The sequence below is a fragment of the Empidonax traillii genome, unplaced genomic scaffold (genome assembly GCF_003031625.1).
Source record: "Empidonax traillii isolate 1590-97213 ecotype Southwest subspecies unplaced genomic scaffold, ASM303162v1 scaffold87:size1256882, whole genome shotgun sequence".
Taxonomy (NCBI): Eukaryota; Metazoa; Chordata; class Aves; order Passeriformes; family Tyrannidae; genus Empidonax; species Empidonax traillii.
Genome location: NW_020955280.1, coordinates 290,809 through 309,951, shown reverse-complemented (window position 1 = coordinate 309,951; position 19,143 = coordinate 290,809). Strand labels below are relative to the sequence as shown.

At 53.5% G+C, this 19,143-nt stretch overlaps 1 protein-coding gene across 1 annotated transcript in view; it reads left to right on the top strand.

Annotated features, from left to right (window-relative positions):
* The first annotated feature begins 53 nt into the window (after positions 1–53).
* CEP164 (centrosomal protein 164) overlaps positions 54–19,143 on the top strand; it is a 30,527-nt gene continuing 11,437 nt past the window's right edge. Inside the window, exons 1-12 of the mRNA XM_027881343.1 lie at positions 54–112; positions 677–697; positions 1,871–1,983; positions 2,279–2,390; positions 3,027–3,255; positions 4,761–4,913; positions 5,848–5,976; positions 6,322–6,399; positions 11,640–11,717; positions 12,694–12,777; positions 15,987–16,072; positions 17,624–17,770. Of these exons, the coding sequence (XP_027737144.1) occupies positions 1,890–1,983; positions 2,279–2,390; positions 3,027–3,255; positions 4,761–4,913; positions 5,848–5,976; positions 6,322–6,399; positions 11,640–11,717; positions 12,694–12,777; positions 15,987–16,072; positions 17,624–17,770 (1,190 nt within the window). The 5' untranslated portion in view covers positions 54–112; positions 677–697; positions 1,871–1,889. The remainder of the gene's footprint in view (positions 113–676; positions 698–1,870; positions 1,984–2,278; positions 2,391–3,026; positions 3,256–4,760; positions 4,914–5,847; positions 5,977–6,321; positions 6,400–11,639; positions 11,718–12,693; positions 12,778–15,986; positions 16,073–17,623; positions 17,771–19,143) is intronic.

Sequence of the window (19,143 nt, the reverse complement as noted above, 5' to 3'; positions counted from 1 at the left end):
CCTCCCGTCAGCCAATGGCGCCGAGGGGGCGGGGCCGGCTCAGCGGCCGCGGCGGCTCCCGCGCTCCGGGCAACGGCGGCGGCCCCGGAGCGGGTCCGGGCCCGGGGCCACGGTGAGCGGGGACGGGGGGACCGGGCCCGGGGGGTCCCGGCCCCAGGGGAGGCTCCACTCGGGGCAGGGAGCCTGCGGGGAGCGGCTCCGGCTTCCCGCCGCATGCGGGGTCTGCCGGCTCCCGGCTGCGCGTCTGTCGCGTGTGCGCTGTCTCGACATGGGCGAAAAGGGCTTTGGCTTTGCTTTTAGTTTATGCTTTATTAATCAAAGCTGTTTCTCCTCCTCGCCAGCCGCTCCTCTCCCGTGGCTCCAGGCTGGCGTGGCTCAGGCTGCACTAACTGTGAATTCTGCTTTGCATAGGACCAGGGAACGGTTTTGTGGGTTGGAAGCTCATTCAGTGTCACGCCCCTGCCGTGGTTATGGGCACTTTCCGCTATCCCAGGTTGCTCCAAGCCCCCTCCAACTTGGCCTTGGACACTTCCAGGGATGGGGCAGCCACAGCTCCTCTGGCCAACCTGTGCCAGGGCCTCACCACCCTCACAAGGGAGAATTCACTCTTAATCTCTCATTTAAATCCCCCCTCTTCTAGTTTAAAACCGTTCCTCCTTGTCCCCATCTATTATAGATGCCCCTCAAGCACTGAAAGTTCTCCCCGGGTGCAGCGAGGCAGCGTCTCCAAGAGAAGAGTGAGCCATCCAGCGCTAATCCCTGGGATGGAAAATGGGGCTGAGTTAGAGCTGGGACAGGAAAACACAAACAGAAGGCCCTGAGTGAGTTGCCCACATCCAAATGCTGTAACTGGGGACGTTTGGGAGGGGGAGCGGTGTGAGCCCCGTGATGCTGTTTTGCTTTGGCGTGTCCTGAGGATATCCTTGCCTGGCAACTGCCAGGATTAGTTGTGGCTTCTGAGACGTATTTTACATAAGGGTTATAAATACGGAGTGGGCCGAGGACAGAGGGAGGTGAAGAGGGCAGCAACGGCTGGGTACAGGCAGTGGGTGGTGATCCTGCTCTGGGCTGTCATCACTGGGGTGTTACTGCTGCTCAGACCCCTGGCAGGTACTGCAACCCCCTGGGTCTCACAAGTATAGCAGAGGAATGCTTTGTGCATTGAGGATTTGGGGGGTTTTAGGCTGAAAGGTTCGACCTTGTGTTTGAGCAGTGGGTCACAGTCTCCTCTGTGCCTGTGCTGGCACTGGCACCTGGCCCCCCACACAGTGGTGGGATGCTCATGCTGGCCAAATGTGGCCATGCAGAGCCATAACTGGGGATGTTTGGGGTGAGGTGATTGAATTCCAGTTGCTAATCCTGTGCTGGATGGGTTGTAAGGGCCCAGCTGTGGTGTGGCCTACAGTTAAGTAACGAAGCAATGGGCTACAGGTCAGACACTTTGAATTAGGACCCTTTTACAGCTTCTGAAGTGTCCTCTGAGAAGGGGGGAGAGACTAAGGTAAGTAGGGAAAAGCTGCCTTGTCCCTGGGCAGCGCTGATCCAGCCCTGGGGCTTTTCTCAAAGCTGCACTCTGGGAAAGCTCTGTGCTTTCTCTTCCTTCCCTTCCTCATTTCAGCTTATTTATTTTTTGCCTGGTTAAAAAATGCCTGAAGCAAATGCTCACCTCCTCAGTAGAAACTTGAAGGCCTGGGGGATCTGATTATAACTGTGCTGCTTCAGCTCTGCTCCTTATTTCCGCAGCCCCTGGAAGTGTGCGTGGAAGCTCTTTGATTTGGTTGTGCTGCAGGTGGAAGGGCTCTGCCATGTGCTGGGGGACAAGGAGCCTTCATTTCTGAGGACAGTTTGGACTTTGTGTTGCTCCCTTCCTGCCCCCAGGTGTGGGAGCCATGGAGAGGGGACTCCTGGCAGGGGCCGTGCGCATCGGGAACCAGCTCATTCTGGAAGAAGATTACAATGATTCCTACGTTCCTGACGAGCAAGGTGGGTGCTGCCTGTCCTCCTGGGAGCTGGGAGAAGGGATTCAGGCACACAGGTGTTCAGAAAGCGGAAACTGGGGAGAAAGTGGGTGGAGAGGGTAAAATACATGGAATTTGGCAGAAGACAGAGCTGGAAAATGAGCTTTTTGTTTGCTGTGGACACACAGGACCGTGCTGGTGGCTTGGAGCAGCTTTGTTTGGGATTTTCCGGTGTGCTCCCTGCTATAGCTGGGAGGGTGGCTCTCCTCTGTAGTGGCTGGTGTAGACTGTCTTCACAGATTCCTTTTGTGTTTTCCTAGAAATCCAGAATTTTGCACCGATAATCGGGATTGACCCCGAGAAGGAGTCGGAGCTGCTGTGGCTGGCCAGGGAGTGCCTGGTGGCCCCGTTACCCCCTGACTGGAAGCCCTGGTGAGACTCTGGCTGCAGCTGTCCTGGGTGGTTCCCAGTCACAGGACAAGGGGAATGGCTTCAAACTGACAGAGAGGAGGTTTAGGTTGGATATCAGGAAAAATTCCTCCCTGTGAGGGTGGTGAGACCCTGGCACAGGTTTCCCAGAGAAGCTGTGGCTGCCCCATCCCTGGAAGTGCCCAAGGCCAGGTTTGATGGAGTTCTGAACAACCTGGTCAAGTGGAAGGTGTCCCTGCCCATGGCAGGAGGGAGGATGTTTAAGGTCCTTTCCAACCCAAACCAGTCTATGATTCCTGGTCTTTCCTGTCCTTCCTCTCTGTGTGCTGCCCCAGCGTTCTGGTGGGGAGAAGAAGGGATATTTTACCTCAATATTTTACTTCCTGTGAATGAGGGAGCTCAGGGCTTTTTGGGGTGGCAGAAGAAGGGTGGAGGGAAACTGTTTGGGAAGCTTGATAAGGTCATGAGCACCCTAGGAGAGCTGCTTCCCCACACCAGTGTGTTTTTGGCCTCTTAGGGGCTTCCTGCTCCTCTTCCCTGAGCTCCAGGTGGTCATGCCCCCCAGTAAGGATGTTCTGACCTGTGCAGCTGTGTTTCTGTGTGCTCTTCCATCCTTTCATGCTGGTTTTTGCCACGCAGCCAGGACACCACTGGTGATGTGTACTACTTCAACTTTGCCACGGGCCAGTCCACGTGGGAGCACCCCTGTGATGAGCACTACAGGCAGCTGGTGATCCGGGAGCGGGAGAAACTGCTGGCACAGGGCGGCCTCAGGAAGGAGAAGAAGGAGAAGAAAGAGAAGAAGCAGAAGAAAGAAAAGAAGGAGAAGAAAGACAAGAAGGAGAAGCAATCACTGAAGCAATCTGCTGTGAGTAGACGCTGCTTGCTGTGCCTCTGGGGAGGGCCGGGCAGAAGAGAAACAAAAGGGCTTTCTGAACTCAAACCCGGGTGATGGGCAGTAAATCAAGTGAGTTGGCAACGCTGAATACAAAATCACCTTTAATTTGGGCTGTAAGGCTCTTTGTGGTAAGCACACTATGAAGTTGGTCTTTTTCCCTGGAGATCCCACAGTCTAAATTGAGGGGGAATGGCTTATTCAGCTATTTTCAGCTTAGTTGTGCTTGCTGAGTCTCAAGTCCCAGGGTGAGTTGGTTAAGGTGATGTAAGAAACCACAGATTGCAGCCAGCTCTCCTCCATCCATGGCCAGCACCTTGAGAAATGGACTCTGTTCCCTCCTAAATGGAAGAAAAATGGGAGAAAGTTTGAACTGCCTTTTCCACACCAGAGGAGGAGCATTCCCAGTGGTTACTGGCCCATGGCTTTGCAGGTCTGAGCACAGTTTGGTGCTTGGGTGGCTGCACCTGTGTCTTAGGACACTGAAGTGACTTTCAGGGCTGATGGAACCCATCTATAATTGTAATTTTCTCCTTCCTCTGGGAATAGCTGGACCTTTTTGCTCAGTTTTGCCCAAACTTTTCCCTGTGTTGCCTGTCACAGATCCCACCTTCACCTGGGGAGAACATTACTCTGTGTGTAACATTAATGGATTGCTGTGCTCTGCTGAGTTGCCAGTTCAGATTTCTCAGTATCAGTTTGACAGTGCTCAGGTAGCTGATAAGAACTATAAATAACAGATAAACTGTGGATTATTCCTAAAGTTTTAATTAGCCTGATGGAAGCACGTTTATCTCTGCTGAAGGACAGTGAACATCCTCTGTTCTGTACGTGTGGTTAATGGCCATCTGTAGAAAATAATTAGTTTAAGCCCAGAATGTGATTTATTCTGTTACCATTGCTGTGGTGATGACATCCTCCTCTCCCCATCCATCAGTGAATTAGCTCTGATTTCAGTCTGGAATCTGTGGTTTCTGGAAACACACGTGCTCTGCTGAAGCACCAGCCCTTGGTTGTACTGCTGTGCCACAGGGAAAACCCTGGAGTGCCACAGGGAAAACCCTGGCACACGAGTGCTTCTGGTTCAACCTGTGCAGGGTGAGACCTCTGGGATGGGGAATTCCATGCTGTCCAACAGGATGGTCACACTTTTGGGTGGTGCTAACGTGGGGTGTGAGCATGCATTGCTCAGAGGTGAGGATGTGAGGTGGCTCCCAGGGCTCCTGCTGCCCTCTGAAAGGAAGGAGCATTCTGGACCCATTCGGGGGGGGTCTTTGGAAGGCAAAATGTACGAGTAAATCCAAGTGTATTTCCTTAGCTGTGCCGTGTGCTGGTGGCCGTGGGGTCCCCGAGCAGGTTTCAGCAGTGCTGGAGTTGGTTCAGCAGCCTGTGCTTGCACAGGGCAGCACCTCCTCCCTTTCCAAGGGGAGCTGCACACCTTTGCTCTCCTGTCAGCGAGTCCCCTCTCCATATTTCAGCCCTTGGGCCCCCACCTGGCCCCCATCCAGCTGCCCCTGGGGACCCTCTCTCCGCTCCGTGGCCTCGCACCGTCTCAGTCCATCGTCCTTCGTGGGTCACTGGACGTGGGGAGTGCAGTGGGCTCCGGCCTGATCAGCAAGGGAAGAACGCAGGTGAGGCTCCTCTTTCCCTGGGAACACACCCTGGAAGGCACACTGGAAAGGCTCACAGGCATGGGGACACTTAGAAGCTTAAATGACAGTATTTGTGATCTTCTGTTGGCTTTGAGATAGAGCTTTTTAGCAGACAACAGTATTTCTTTTCTTTTTCTGTTTCTAGGGAGCCCAGTGCTAAATTAGTGCTGGGCTTTCTTCTGCTATGTTTAGCAGATTTTAAGAAGGAATTGTTTCAGTTACTGTGGGGGAAACAAAATCTATTCAGTTTGTTTTAGTAGAACTTTGGTGGGCAAATGAAGCGTGACGAACAATACAGATAATACAGTCTAATGAACAACACTTTCACTCGTCTATTTGAGAATAAAAAATTTAAAAGAACAGTTTTCCTGATAAATGTAAGACTTACAATCACGTCGAATGATTATTTGTAGAAAATGACCTTTGGGTCAATAAAACAAACCTGTTAAGTGGCAAGAAATTGATCTTTTAAAGGAAAGCAAAGCAAAATACGTGCAAAACATACAAATAATCACCTTCACAAATAAACAAACCTGTTAAGTGGCAGGAAATGGATCTTCTAAAGGAGAGCAAAGCGATATATGTGGGAAACATACAAATAATCACCTTCACTGAAGGTTTTCTTGCCGAGTGAAGTCTTGTCACTGGTGATATCAAATATTTTATTATGGTCTTGCCTGAATCAGTGTTTGGAGGCACAGGCAGGTTTCAGATGTGCCCCTGTAAGACAGGAGCCTCTTTGGCCTCATTAAGAACATCTGTCCCAGCTGGATGTGGCTCTGGCAGCACTAGGGTAGCAGTGAAGTCCTGAGCTCCTTCCCAGAATCCAGCAGCTGCCCAGTGTCTCAGTGGGTTTCCATCTTCCCTTCCCTGTCATCTGTCTTCTCACTTCCCTTTCTCTTGGCCTGCACAGCTTGCAGAGATCTGTGAGCCCACCAGGCACACCAGGAACCTGCTGGGCTTGATCTGTGACGAGAAGATTTCCTTGGACACAGCAGCTCTGGATAAATGGAGAAACGAGGAGGAAGACAGTGAAAATGAGGTAGTTTGTGTGCCTTGGCTCTCAATGTGTGTCAGTAACCAGAGCACCTGAAGTCTCACGATGCTCCCTTGGTAACGTCTGCTTGGCTGGGGCTGTTCCATTTGTCTCTGGACTTTAATTTGTGCTGCATTTTCCCTGTGCTGTTTGGTGACCCAAAAGCATCTAACTCTGTTTCCACGTTGTACTCCCCACAAATCAACACCTGCCCTGGTGCAATTCCAAAATGAACGGGTTGTGGGTGTCCTGCCACAGCTCTGCTGCCTTATTTCACTGCTGAGGAAACCTCAGTTCCTCCCTTGGGATGGCAGAAGGCAGAACTCAGTTTTGGCCATCTCCTTCTTTTAGAGTTTCCGTGGGACATCAGGACTGTTAAAAAACGTCTACTTGGATGTCGATGCCCTGGGAGGCAGCTTTGACTTTGAGGTAAGACCAGGGGTGATGGGATGGGCAGGTGAAGGGGATGGGCAGGTGAAGCTGCCCAGGTGGGAGAGGAGCTCAGGCGCTGCCAGCACCAGGGGAATGAGGGTGCAGGAATGGTGCCAGAGGGACAAGGTTCTCGTGTCACTTAGGAACAACCTGGAGCAGGCTGAAGGACAGCAAGGCACAGCATCAGGGCTGGGGGGAGCCAGATGTGGCCCACAGGGGGCAGGGGGGTGGGTGCTGAAGGCAAGTTTTGTGTTTGGAGGAGGAGGATGGTTGTGGTTTGGTAGCTGGGAGTTGAGGAGACATCTTTGCACTTTGTTTCACTCCAGAGCAGAGAAAACTAAAGCCACGTAGGTGAACCAGGCAGGGTGGAAAGCTGCTCTTCCAGAGAACAACAGGAAGAGGGTCTCGGGTCAGAGGTGCCACGGCACTTGCTGTGGGAGGAAGGCTCCATGAGGAAGAGGCACACTTTGCTTCCATGTGTTTTTTTGCAGTGAGTGTAGGGAGAAGGCTCGTTTTCAGCTGAAGCTGCAATGGTGGCGTTGGGGAAAGGAGAAGGGAATGTCCTCTGGGAATGCTGTTGCACTGTCACTGGGTCCCACAAGGACCTTAATTTGGGATGCACGTGGCCACTTTTGTGTGGCTGCACAAAACCTGTTTTCTTTCATCTTACACTGCAGATAAATCCCATGGCTGAGACACTGAGCATTCAGTGCACCCAAGGCCCTGTGCAGACACTGTGCTTTCCCTGTGCTCTGCCTTAGCCGGGATCAGGCTTAAGATGACAAGGGCACAATGGGAAGTGCGTTGTAAGCAGCTCTGGTGATTTGGCCCAACTGTTTGTGCTGACATTAATCCTTTCTCACCGCTTTGAAAATCCTGTTCCAGTATCTGAAAGGCAAATTAATTTCTTTTAAAGTGTTTTTAGGGTATTTGCCTTATCCTTTTCACAGCACACGAAAATTAAGCTGTAAAGTACTTTGCTGGAGAACCCATTCAAGGTGCTGGGCAGGATCTGTGAAGGCTTATGCTAAAGTGGATGTGACAAAGAGAGCCCTGACTCTCTCATCTCCAGACAACAAGCAGCCTGTGGGGGCCCGGTTCCTCACTGAAATGTTAATGTGTGCAGGAACAAAGAGCTGTCTTGGCATTTCAGTGCCGTGGGGATGGGGCTTCAGGAATCTATTATGGAATGGTGATTGCTGCCCAACAGCCTGGCTGTTAACCCAGATGGGTGATATCCTAGTCCTGATAAGATAGCAGTGCCCCACTGGAAAACAGAATTCTTTTGTAGTTCCATAAGATGGCAGTAGAAAAGCATTCCTGGGAGCGAGCCTCAGACTGTTCCCGAGCCATCTCCGGCTTCCCTGTAAAACAGAGCAGAGGGTTTGTGTAGCAAGTCCTACAGGGGGAAGTCTAAGCAGCAGTGGGTGAATTACTGAAAAAAACTGCCTTCATATAGCCTGTGGTCAGGGTTTGAGGGTCTGTGTTCAAAGGAAATACGCAGTTTTAGTGACTCTCACCTGAACCTGCTTTCCTGCCTTCTGGAGCCTTGAATCCTCACTGCAGACATGTGAGACTCTTGCCTAAGATATAAAAGGGATTGGGGATATTGCTGGAAGGGGCAAGAGGAGAAATGGGTCTGGCAGCATCTCTGGGTGCCTGGGGAGAGTCCCACGGCAGCAGAAACGATCCCCTGTGGCAGTGCTGGCACCTTGGCATCAGTCTCTGGGTAAATGCTGGGAATCAAGGGGGTCCTTTGTGTTGGGAAATTACCATTCCTGACTTCTTTACTGGCTGGAGGGTGAAAGGGAGCTGCCTCTGCACATGAACATAGAGCAGTACAGCTGGTGTGTTCCCACAGGGATGCAGTGCAGGAAGCAGTGCTGCTGCTTCCCAGGGAACACATCCCAGGGATACCAGCACAGGGCTGGCTGGTGTGGGGGGAGGAATGGCTGCTGTGTGTGTAGCCTTGCTGTCCCCTGTGCTGGAGGAGCGTGGAGACACAGCTGGCAGGGAGCCTGGAGCTGGGAAGAGCATCACAGTGGGTGACTCTCCCAGCTTGGAAAGGTGGCGTGGGCTCTTCTGCAAGTGGCTGTGTCACCCCTCTCCAGGAGAACAGCGAGGCAGAGCAGGAGAACCCCAGCAGCCCGTTGGCTGATGCTGCTGATCCCCCTGGAGCTGCTCACCAGCACCCTGAGAGTCCTGTGGAGGACGCTGGCAGCCTGGGAGAGGTGATGGTGGCTCTGGCATCTCCTTCCTGCTTGCACAGTGTCACTGAGCTTTTGCATGCAGTAGGCAGCTTCTAGTGTTGTGGTTGCATCTGGTGGCTGCTGGTGTGGTTTGTTTTGCTGGTTAAAGTGTTGTGTGCGTGGAGGAAGGTGTAAACTCAACATCCATGTCACTCAGTACCGGGTGAGGCTCAGAACTGCAGGGTTTTGGGGCAGGGCCCAGGGATTGGATTTCCCTGGCCTCTCCAGCCTTGATGGATGGCTCCCTCGGCCTGGGAAGGTCTCGCAGACAAACAGCACACCAGGGAACGTGCCCCAGCTCCGGGTGTGGAGCTGACAGCGTTCCAGAGGCACTTTGATAAAAATACCCCGTTAAAATATGCGCTGGGTGTCCGGAACACGCTGTACGCGGGATGCAGGGGATGTTTGACAAGACACCGCGCCATTAATAAAACAGTGAGAAAGTGGGACGTGCGAGCAGGTCTGTTTGCATGCTGATGAGGGAACCTTCTCCTGCTCCCTCCTGGCTATTCTACTCCCCATGGTGGGTGTGTGGCCTCCCCGCTGCTGGGAGGGGCAGTGGAACCTTTGGGTGACTGGGCTTTAATTTGGGGTTGTTTTTGTCCCCAGGCCGGTGGGTTCTGCCATCTCTCAGCCTCCTGTGTCAGTCACAGGCTTGTTCTGAGCTTCAGTCAGTGCCCACCCTCAAGTCTGTCCCACTGGAAGGTGGGATGATGATCCTGCCTACTGTTCTCTGCTTAAAACATGAGACAGGAGTGGAATGTCCAGTCATGGTCTCTATCACATTCCCATCTCTTCCTGAACAGATCCTATGTGGAAGCATAAAGGGGTCTGCTGTGGAGCACATATGGTGCTGCCAGGGGCTGGTGGCCTTGCACAGCCACTGCCCACTCTTATCCACTGAGACCCCGTGAATGAAAAAAAACAACAGATAAAAAAACTAAGTGGGAGCCCAAGAAATGAATGGGATTAGCTCAGTGAAGTCCCACATTTTGGAATGGGACGGTGTGAAAAGAAGTCAAACAAGTCACCCAAAGCTTTGTGATTTTTTTTTTTGCTGCTTGCTGTAGGAGAGCCTGTGCTATTCCTGACCCCTGCGTGCCCCCCGAGAGAATGTTGTGGCTATAATTGTGTTTGACTTGCTGCCTAGAAGGAATCTTTAAAATCAAGACATGCCGAAGAAGTGCAAGAGTCTTCCTTGGATTCTGATGCTGCGTGCCCTCCATCTCCAGTTCAGATCCTTCCTGGAGATGCTGACAGCAGCCTGTCTGGCCAGAACAAGGAGGACTCTATTGGGGAACTTGCTGGGGATGAAGTACTGGAGAAAAATGATGTTGAGGTGCAAGGTGACATCCCTGCAGCTGAGGAGCTGCCCCAGTCTGGGGGGGAAAGGAGCACAGCAGGGATGGATGTGCCCAGCGGTCCTGGACAGCCTGGAGCTGCTTCTCCAGCTGCAGAAGGTGCTGAGGCAGATCAGCTAGGAAGCCTGGCTGCCACTGCTGACACCGTGTCCTGTGGAGAAAAGATGGTGGATGAAGTGAGGGAAGAAGCAGCAGCTGATCCACAAACAGAGGACAGGCTGGATGCTGGTGAAGTAAGAGACCTGCCTGCATGGTTTGGGGTTGGTGTTGCTCTTTCTGTCTCGTGAGACCCTGCCTCAGAAAAGCTCTTGGGGCACTGCCTTGTTCTCTGTGGAGCCGGGGCAAGTGCTTTCCTGGTCAGCAGGGTGTTCCTGGGGGGGCACAAAGTGCTCTGACTTTCCAGACTGGCATTTCAGGATCGAGCTAGGCAGTCATTCTCTCCTGCACACACCAAATGCTGTCCAAAGCCACCGACAGGCAAATCCCTCAACTGTGAGGTGTGTTTTGAGCCTTGGAGGAGAAACAATCTCAGCTTCCAGCGCTGCCGTCTGTCCTGAGCGAGCAGGTTTGACGATGGAGCTCACACCGAGCCCAGCTGTCCGTGCTGCTTTGTTTCTCTCCTTCTGTTGTTTGTCTCAGCTTGTGCAGAGCTGGGGCACAAGTGTAAAGCGAGTGCCAGCCGCGAGATTCGCGGCTCCGCGGCGGATGCGACGGGAGCTGCGAGGTCGGAGCGGGGAAGGACGGAGCCTCGGGGCCGGCTCTGGAGCTGGAGCTCTCCTCTTGAGCGCAGAACCTCCCAGTCTGCCCACTCTGGGAGGAGAACTGGCCACAGCCCACTGCAAACCCCCGGGGGATTGGTTTTGCAGTCTGACAGGAGTGTCACAGTGGCCTGGCCCCGCAGCTGGGCTGCCAGACAGGCACGCTGTCTGCTCGTGGTCATGCTCCAGAATAGAATCTGAGTTAGAATACGGGGTCTGATGAATGATCTCTTTCCAATCTGGCTGCCTTCCTGCTGATTTTGATGATTTCTCTGGTTCATTGATGCGTAATGTCTGTAAGAAATGATAAACCACAAAGCTGAGCCTGGAAAACACGCTCTGTCCCAAAGAGCTTAGAGCTGAAAGCGTTGCTTTTCCAAACCCTTCCCCGTGTGCTTCTGCACCTGAGTTGTCCTGCTGAGGTCAGCAGGGCCATGGGGTGTTCCCACTGAACGGTGGCTTCATGATGGTGGGAACGTAGCAGTCCTCACTGCACTTAGGCACAGCAAGATGGGCTTTCAAAGTGCTCGTAAGAGACTGTGGTACTGTTCTGTGTGGTGGGCTGGGAGCTCTGAGAGCTGCAGACATCCTTGCAGATGGAGAGGAAGCAAGTGCCTTTTATCAGGGGTATTTGAAGAGCACTTCTCTGCCCTCCCCAGTCCCATCTCCTGCCCCTACCTGTGGTGTTCCGTGCTTGTCTTGTGGGTCACACCCTTAGTGTCTGCCCTGTGATGTTCAGTCACCTTCTGTTTCCTGTGTTATAGAGGGGACAGATTTGTGTTGCCAGTGCCAGTTGTCACGTTGGGAATGCCCAGGTGAAGCTGCAGGGGTAAGACATGTCCAGGCTGTAACTTGTGCTCTCCTCTCAGCTTTCAAAGGCTTCTGAGATCACTGGGGAGGACCTGCGTGTCTCCAACTGCTCTGATGGGGAGCTGGTTCAGCCTGTGGTGAGTCAGCAAAACCTCCTTGTCCCTTGGGTGCGGGGCTTCAGGTTCCTCTGGGATTGTGCAGCCCAGGAGTGCTTGCAGTGCCCTCCCAGCCGTGGCCCAGGCCAGCAGTGTCACCCTGCACCTCGCAGATTGGGTCTGTGGGTGAGGCAATATCCCTGGAAAAGTAGGTCACGTAGAGCTGGGGCTGTGCTCAGATAATTGCAAAAAAGGAAGATAATAAGCAGTGTAAGAATTGTGCTTTGAGGGGCTCGGCAGCTTTTGCTAAGGGGGGGTGTGTGTGGCTGGGAGACCTGGCTCTGGAGGGTGCCTGTGGGAGGGCAGGCAGGAGAGAAGCCCTGAGATGGGGGGGAGATGCCCATCAGCATCTCTTCATCTCCACAGGAAGCTGCCATTGCCATCTGCCAGTGGGAGCAGAGGCAGCATGGCCAGCAAATGGCTGAGAATATCATTATTTGTCAGGGTTGGTACGAGCCTGTGTTGGCAAGTGGCTCTGCCTTGTGTGGTGCTTGCTCACGGGCTCGTGTGTGCACACACTGCCCTGTGCAGCCAAGTGCAAGGACCCCCACAGACTCTGCCAGGAGGGAGGATTGTCTTGGAGGATGAATAGCCTATGGGAGCTGACTTTTAGGAAAAAAACGTGAGGAAATGTGCAGCAGTGCCATAAAGGGGAGCAGTAGAGGCTGGGGGAAGAAGTGTGCCCTTTGGAGGTTACCATGTGTCACCCCTGCCTGCTGTGGTCAAAGTGGAAGGGTGCACTGAGAGTGTGGCAGAGCTCTCAGTCCCACATTGTCCACTCCCTGGACCCCACAGGGAGGGTTTCCTTAGGGACCCAGCGAAGGGAACTGCTGCTGACCTGCTGTCAGCGGGGTGGGGAGTGGGGATTCCAAGCCATGTCAGGATTTTGGTCTCAGGATCTATGGCAAACCCTGTGTGTTCTCATCAGACACTGATCCTTTTCTGCTTTCTTCTTTAGGTGCTGGGCTTCCAGAGCCAGCTTTCTGAGGAAGTACTGGATGCAGGGGCTCTGTCTCCTGTGTTAGACAGCCCCGTGTGCAAGGTGAGTTCTGTGTGTGTGACCAGGGGTGATCTGTGAACAGACAGGTGAAATACTGGGGTGAGATGCACGTAGAGTGTGATGCTGTCAGTGGGAAGGCTTTGCAGAGGTGAATGGTGAAGTGTGAGGGATCAGAGCAGCGCTACCAGGGCACTGTTTTTACTGCAGAGGTGAGGTGCACAGAACTACATAAAGAACATAAACCTTGAGCAGGGGATGGCTTCAGGGGTGCACACGTACAGGCTCTCCTGTGTGCTTTCCCTGCCCCAATACGAGCGCCAATAAATGGCTTTCCTGGGGAAAAGATGGAAGTAGAGTCTATTTTACTTTCTCCTTTTGTGGCTATATTTGTCCTTTTCTTTCACTTAAGCAGATAGGAAGGATTTGTGTAGCAGAAACACGATAGAATCAATGGGAAGGAAAGGAGGTTAACTTCCTCTGACAGATTTTGGTAGAGGGGAGCTTATTTTTAAGCATTTGGTTTGTCTTGCTTGCTTTCATGTAGAGGGAAAATGGGCTCCTTCCCGTGCGCCTGTGGCACGCTGTGTGTCTGTGCTCCTGTGCCGTGTTAGCCTGGGATGTAGCAGTGGCTGGGCAGTTCTGACTGAAGGTTGCTGTGCATCTGGGGTTTACCCTTGTGCTGTGCATCTGGGGTTGACCCTTGTCCTCCCAGCACGTGGCCCAGTTGGCTTCCTGAGCCCCGCGTTCCTCCGGAGCTCTCCCGCTCCGTCCCGGCGTGGGAGCGCCGTGCAGGGCAGGATCCAGCTGGGGTTACTCAGCCTTGCGCTGATTGTGAGTGATCAGCTGCTCTGGAGGAGACCCTGAGTGGCAAACTCCCCACCTGTCCAGCAGAGAGGAGCAAGCCGGTTTGTAAGGTTGTGTCTGGAGGATACACCTGTCCTCTTGTGCCTAATAATGAGCATAATCAGATGTGAAGGGAAAACAAAACATATGCCTGCTGTGTTCCCCCCCTCCCTCCCTGCAGCGCAGGCACTGTGCATGCAAATGCTTGCTGGAGCAGCCACGCTGGAGTTCATTACAGCCCTGTTTGGGGAGGGCTGGGTGTGAAATGGTGCTCCCTGCAGAACTGCAGCTGCTCTTTTGTGTCTGTGCACAGAGGCTGGGCTGGAGTGACTCTGGTTGTAGGAATGTGCCTGCTTCCATATGAGGAGCTTGCCTTGCTTTGGATGTACTGGCAAAATGTTCTGTTGTTTAAAAAATGGCACCTCTGGAAGCTCCACAAGCGCAGAATCGGAGGGTTTTGGTTGGTGTGTTTGTGGCAGGGGCTGTGGGGGCTGCAGAGGCTCTGTGGGATGTGTCCTGCTAGACCTGGCTGCTCTGCTGGCAGAGGGGAGGCTGCTCCTTCCACCCTTCACCTGCCAGAGACTGAAAGTGCAAAATGCAGAATCATGGAACGTAGAGTTGCAAGATCCACAAGGATCACACCAAGTCCAACCCCTGGCCCTGCACAGACACCCCAGCAATCCCACCCTGTGCCTGAGAGCGTTGTCCAAACACTCCCTGGCAGCCTTGGGGTCGTGCCCAAACCCTGGGGAGCCTGTTCAGTGCCCAAACTCCAGGAAAAGGGCAAAGCTGTGTCTGAAGTGCTTGGAGCTGGGACCCTGCGGTGCTGGGGGGACGGTGGTGAGGAGTGGGGTGCAGGCATGATCTGAGCTGATGTGAGATGCTCCTGCTGAGTCCCTTGGGATCTGTGCTGTGCAGAGGGAGGAGATGGCCCAGGATCTGTCATTCCTGTTGTTCACACAACTGATTTTGTGTCTTGAGCGTGTAAAGTGTCCTCTGGGGATGCAGCTGGGCAGAAAACTGAGGTACTGGCACTGCTGGGGATCCTGGGGCAACAGGAGGGGCAAGGATTTGACAATTCCACAGACAAGGCTTAAAATCTGCCCTCATTGCCTGCAGACAGGTGCTATCTTCACCTTCCAAATGTGTCCAGAGGTTCCTGCAGCTCATGATTCCTGGGGAGGGACTGCCCTGTTGGGCAGGGGGGGCAGCAGTAGCCCCATGCCTGGGCTCAGCAGAGGTGCCCTGTGACTGTTATCCTTCTCTATTTGTCTGGCTCCCTCCCGTTCCCAGGCAGCAGTGACAGAGCCCATTTTGAGTGAGGAAACATTTGCTGAGCTCCTCGTTCCCGGGAATTGGAGTCATTAGTTACAGCGGGGCAGGAGGGGGGCTGGGGGTGGGGGCTGCTGGAGAGCTCTGCCCAGGCTGATGTGATGGAAGGTGACAGCACTTGCAGGGAATCCTTCTGCTGTTTGCTCCGCTGAACATTTGCATAAATTACTGCTGTGTTAATTCTGCGTTCTTTTGGCCCTGCTCCACACACAGAAGGGGCTGGGCTCGCCTGCTGGGTCTGTGGTCACCAAGAATTTATGAATGGGGTGTGTTTTTGGGGACTCAAACTCTCAACAGGGAGGGTGAGCCCTTGCTGCTGTGGAGCTGGCAGGTGAGGAGGGAAGTCCTTCCCCTCTCCCTGTGCAGTGCCCGCTGTGGGGACAGAGGGATTTGGGAGCTGGCAGGTGGGGAAAGGAGCAAGTGATACTATTGCACATTCAGATGTTTGCTGTTCACATTTCAAGTATTTACTGTGTCATGAATAAACCAACTGAATGCTCAGAGTGCTGCTCAGGGGGCAGCACTTACCCTGATGTATCCTGGAGCCAGAAATCCCTGGATTGGTGACTCTGCCCAACACAGCCTGCCCTAGAACCAGGATGGGAGGCAGGACTGAGCCCTGATGTGATTCTGGTCCCAGCCAATACATCAATTTTCTTATGGCCTCACCACGCTACTTTGTGTGTGACATTTCTCTTTTAGGGGATTTTTTTTATCCTATATTTTTCAGGAAGTTCAGTGTTACTTGGGAATGTAAAATGGCCTTCAGGTAAAAGCCAAACCTGTGTCTCAAGTGCTTAGTGCTGACAGGGAGTTCATCTTCTCTACTGAGACAGCTGAGCATCCAGGCCTCCTGTGCTGCTGGAAGCATTCCTGCCAGGCATTCCTGTGATGTTTGGAGCCCCTTGGTTGCCCTCAGGAGAGGAGGCTGGCACATCCAACGTTCTGGAACAGTCTGTGGATGCTGTGTGGTCGCTGGGCTCAGTGCTGATTCCATGGACCTTCAGCAGAACCCCCTCTAAGGTCTTTGATGGTGAAGGAGCCACAAACTCCACCCTGTTTGCTTTTACCTGCAGGCCCAGGAGCTGGGAGGAGAGGAGAAAGACCAAAGCAAAGCCAGTATAGAGGAAGAACAAAGCAAAAGAACAAAAGCTGCTGAGAGGTATGATACAAACAGAGCAACTCAGGAGGTGTGGGCAGCTCTGGCTCCTGGTGCCCTTCCTGCCTTGTCCTCTCTGCTCTGCTCACTGTAACCTGGGCAGGAGTCCCCTGTGCAACACCCTGAGATGCTGCAGCTTCTCACAGGGTCTTTCCCACTAAACCTCTCCCTTCTCCTGCCACCCCCTCAGCGCTGTCTCATCACCACTTCTGGCTGGGTAAGCAGTGAAACTGCCTGTCCATCATTTCCTGGTGCCTACCCCAGCTGTGGCTCTGCCTTCTGTCTCCCTTACAGCTCTTCTGTCTCCCTTACAGCTCCCAGGCTGCTCTAGAAAGCTCTAAAAGTCACGCTCTTGCCAAGAGGGTCTGAACCTGTTAACACTGTGCTGGGCCCTGTGGTGTTCAGCCAGGGAAGATGTGGCTGTTGCCTGATGACTGTTGTGGTTCTGAGTCAGCCCCTGGTTTCAGCACTGGTCCTGCTGGGCTGCCAGCTCCCCTCTGGGCAGAACCTGTACCTGAGGGCTCTCAGGGCCAGCCTGGTACCTTTTTGTGGTGCCAGGAGAGTCCAGCTGTGATGTGAACAGTTCTCTTCCCTCTAGACCCCCACAGAGGTGACGTGGACCAGGTGTAAGCATTAAGCTGTTTTATATCCTGGTACATGGACAGCTCACCAGCTGCTGCCCCAAGAGGAATGCTGGCTTCCAGACCCTCAGTTAGCACGAGGTCTAGGCTGTCTAGCAGAGCTGTTTTCAGCCTGTTTGTGGTGATTTGTTTAAAACTGTGCTGAGCAGTGAGCTCCCTGCTCCCTCGAGCCCCTCCTCCTTGGAGAGCTGCAGTGTGGCATTTACAGATGAGTTGTGTCAAAGCTCTTGGCCTCCACGTGGAGTTACATGTTCTCCAGGGCACTGGGAACCGAGGAGGTGTTGCCTGTGCCAGGGAAACTCGTGAGCAGAAGAAACTGCAGCCCATCCTAATGATTGGCTGAGTGACGTGGGATTTGCAGCCTTGTTCTTGGAGGAGCTGTTTGTGTGAGGGTCCCCAAAAATGTGTTCTGCCTGCAGGAATTCTCTTTATCACTTGCTACCTGCTTGCCAGCTGAGCATCCTCTCCTCTCTGCCTGTAAAGCTGCTTGTGCTTGCCTTGTCTCTCCTTTCTGTGCTTGCAAGATGAAGTAGGGCTGTAGATACAAACATGCCTGCCAACACTTCCATCTGTAATTTGGACAGCAGCGTGAGTGTTGCTGATAGGGCTGATGTACCTTGGGGACATTCTCCAAGAACCTGGAAAGGGGGGGGGATAACCCAGGGAAGGGATCCAGGATTCTGAGACGGGCACCTGTTACATCCTCAGCTGCCTGTTAGTCTGGTGTGAGGTGGTGGGTATGGCGTGGAGCTTCCCTGTGGCTTTGGCAGCCCTGCTGTTGGACGAGCAGGTCCTGTTGGCAGCCATGGCTTGGTGCCCACCTCTTGTCACCTGCGTGTCCCATCATCCCGTCCCTTGTCCACCTGAGCTGAGCTAACGTCACCTTCTGTCCCCTCTTTTTGTGCTGCAAAAGTGAGAGGGATCTCAGCGCTTGTGAAACACCAGAGAAGGGTTTCGCTTTAGAAAACCCTGATGGGGAGAAGGCGGCAGCCCCGGAGCAGGAGGAGGGATCGCTGGATAGCCCGATGGATCCAGAGGAGCTGTCTGCCCCACAGGACGCGTAAGGGCTTCCTTTCAGTCGCTGGTGTCGTGATTGTGACAGCTTGTGTCCTTTTGTCCCCCTCTGTGGTGGCTGGGGCTCGCGTGTGAAGCCGGGAGCTGCGGTGTGGTGGGCACGGCGGAGCTCCGGCAGCTCCGTGTGCACATCCCAGCAGCTGTTGAGCTGTGAGGGTGCCAAGTGAGCAGTCTGTGCTGGGGAGGGCGAGAGCAGCAGCTCAGCCCTGGAGGTCTGTGGCTCAGGACTCTGTGGGATGGGAAGGAGCCGTTTGCCCTGTCTTTGGGAAAGCCTGCTCTGTGCCGGTGTGGCTGGCGAGGCTGCGAGCGCTCACCCCCCCCCGAGAAAGGCTTTCCCACAGAACTTGCTGAGTGGTGCTGAGATGGAGGGGGACAGCAAAAACCCAACCAGTCACCCCAGTTCTACAGCCACTGGGAACAGTGTTTGCATTGAAATAACGAAATGATGAGGTGGGAGCTCCTGCCCAAGCCCCGCTTCTGTCGCTGCCCTTCCGATGGTATTTGTGGATCCGTAGCTGCAGCTCCCCTGTGACAGAGGAGCTCAGTCGGTGTGATTGTGCTGACTTTGCATTCTGTGGCAAATGACACATCAGCAGATGCAACTGGAAAAATTAGGCAGTGTCTCTTGGGACAGGGTGGGGGAGAAGGACGTGTGCTGTGTGTGAGCAGACCTGAGCCGTGTCTCCCCTGTGTGCTGGGAGCTGTGGTGCTGTGCAAACCTGGGTGTGCCTCCTGTCCAGCAGGAACGGGGGCAAAAGGAAGAACATGATAAAAAGGTGGAAGTGGCTGAATTGCTCTGCAGAGCAGCCTGAAAAAGGACACCTGCTGCAGGTGGCATTATGGGGAGCACCAGTGAAACAGGATTTTTGCAGAACCCCACTACCTTCCTGTCTTCTCTTTGCTAATGGCTGCAGAAGTGACCTTTTCTCTTCTGACTCGAGGCTCTATAACTGGGGCTGTTATTTCCCTGATTCCTGGCAGAACAGAAGTCACTCTGCCTTATACTGGCAGTCTCACAGCACAGTGAGACCTTCCTGCTCCAGCTTGCACTAGCAAAGAATGAAAATTTTTCTTCATAGACTAATCTCAATTTTCCCCTCCTTCCCCTTCAGCCTCTCTCAAACCTTATAATTTTGCTCCTGTCTGAAAAAGAAACTTAATTAGAACCAGACTGAGTTTGAATTTTTGGAGTGCTGGGGGCTTTCTATTGCCTGGAGTTGGCAAACTCCCAGCACACTTCAGGTTGCAATTGCAGAAAAATACCTTGTCCATCAGAAGCACCAATCCCTGGGCTGGAAGCAGGTGCTGATGGCATCTGCTCCTGTGCCTGCCAGCCTGGCCAGGGCTTTGTAGCTACTG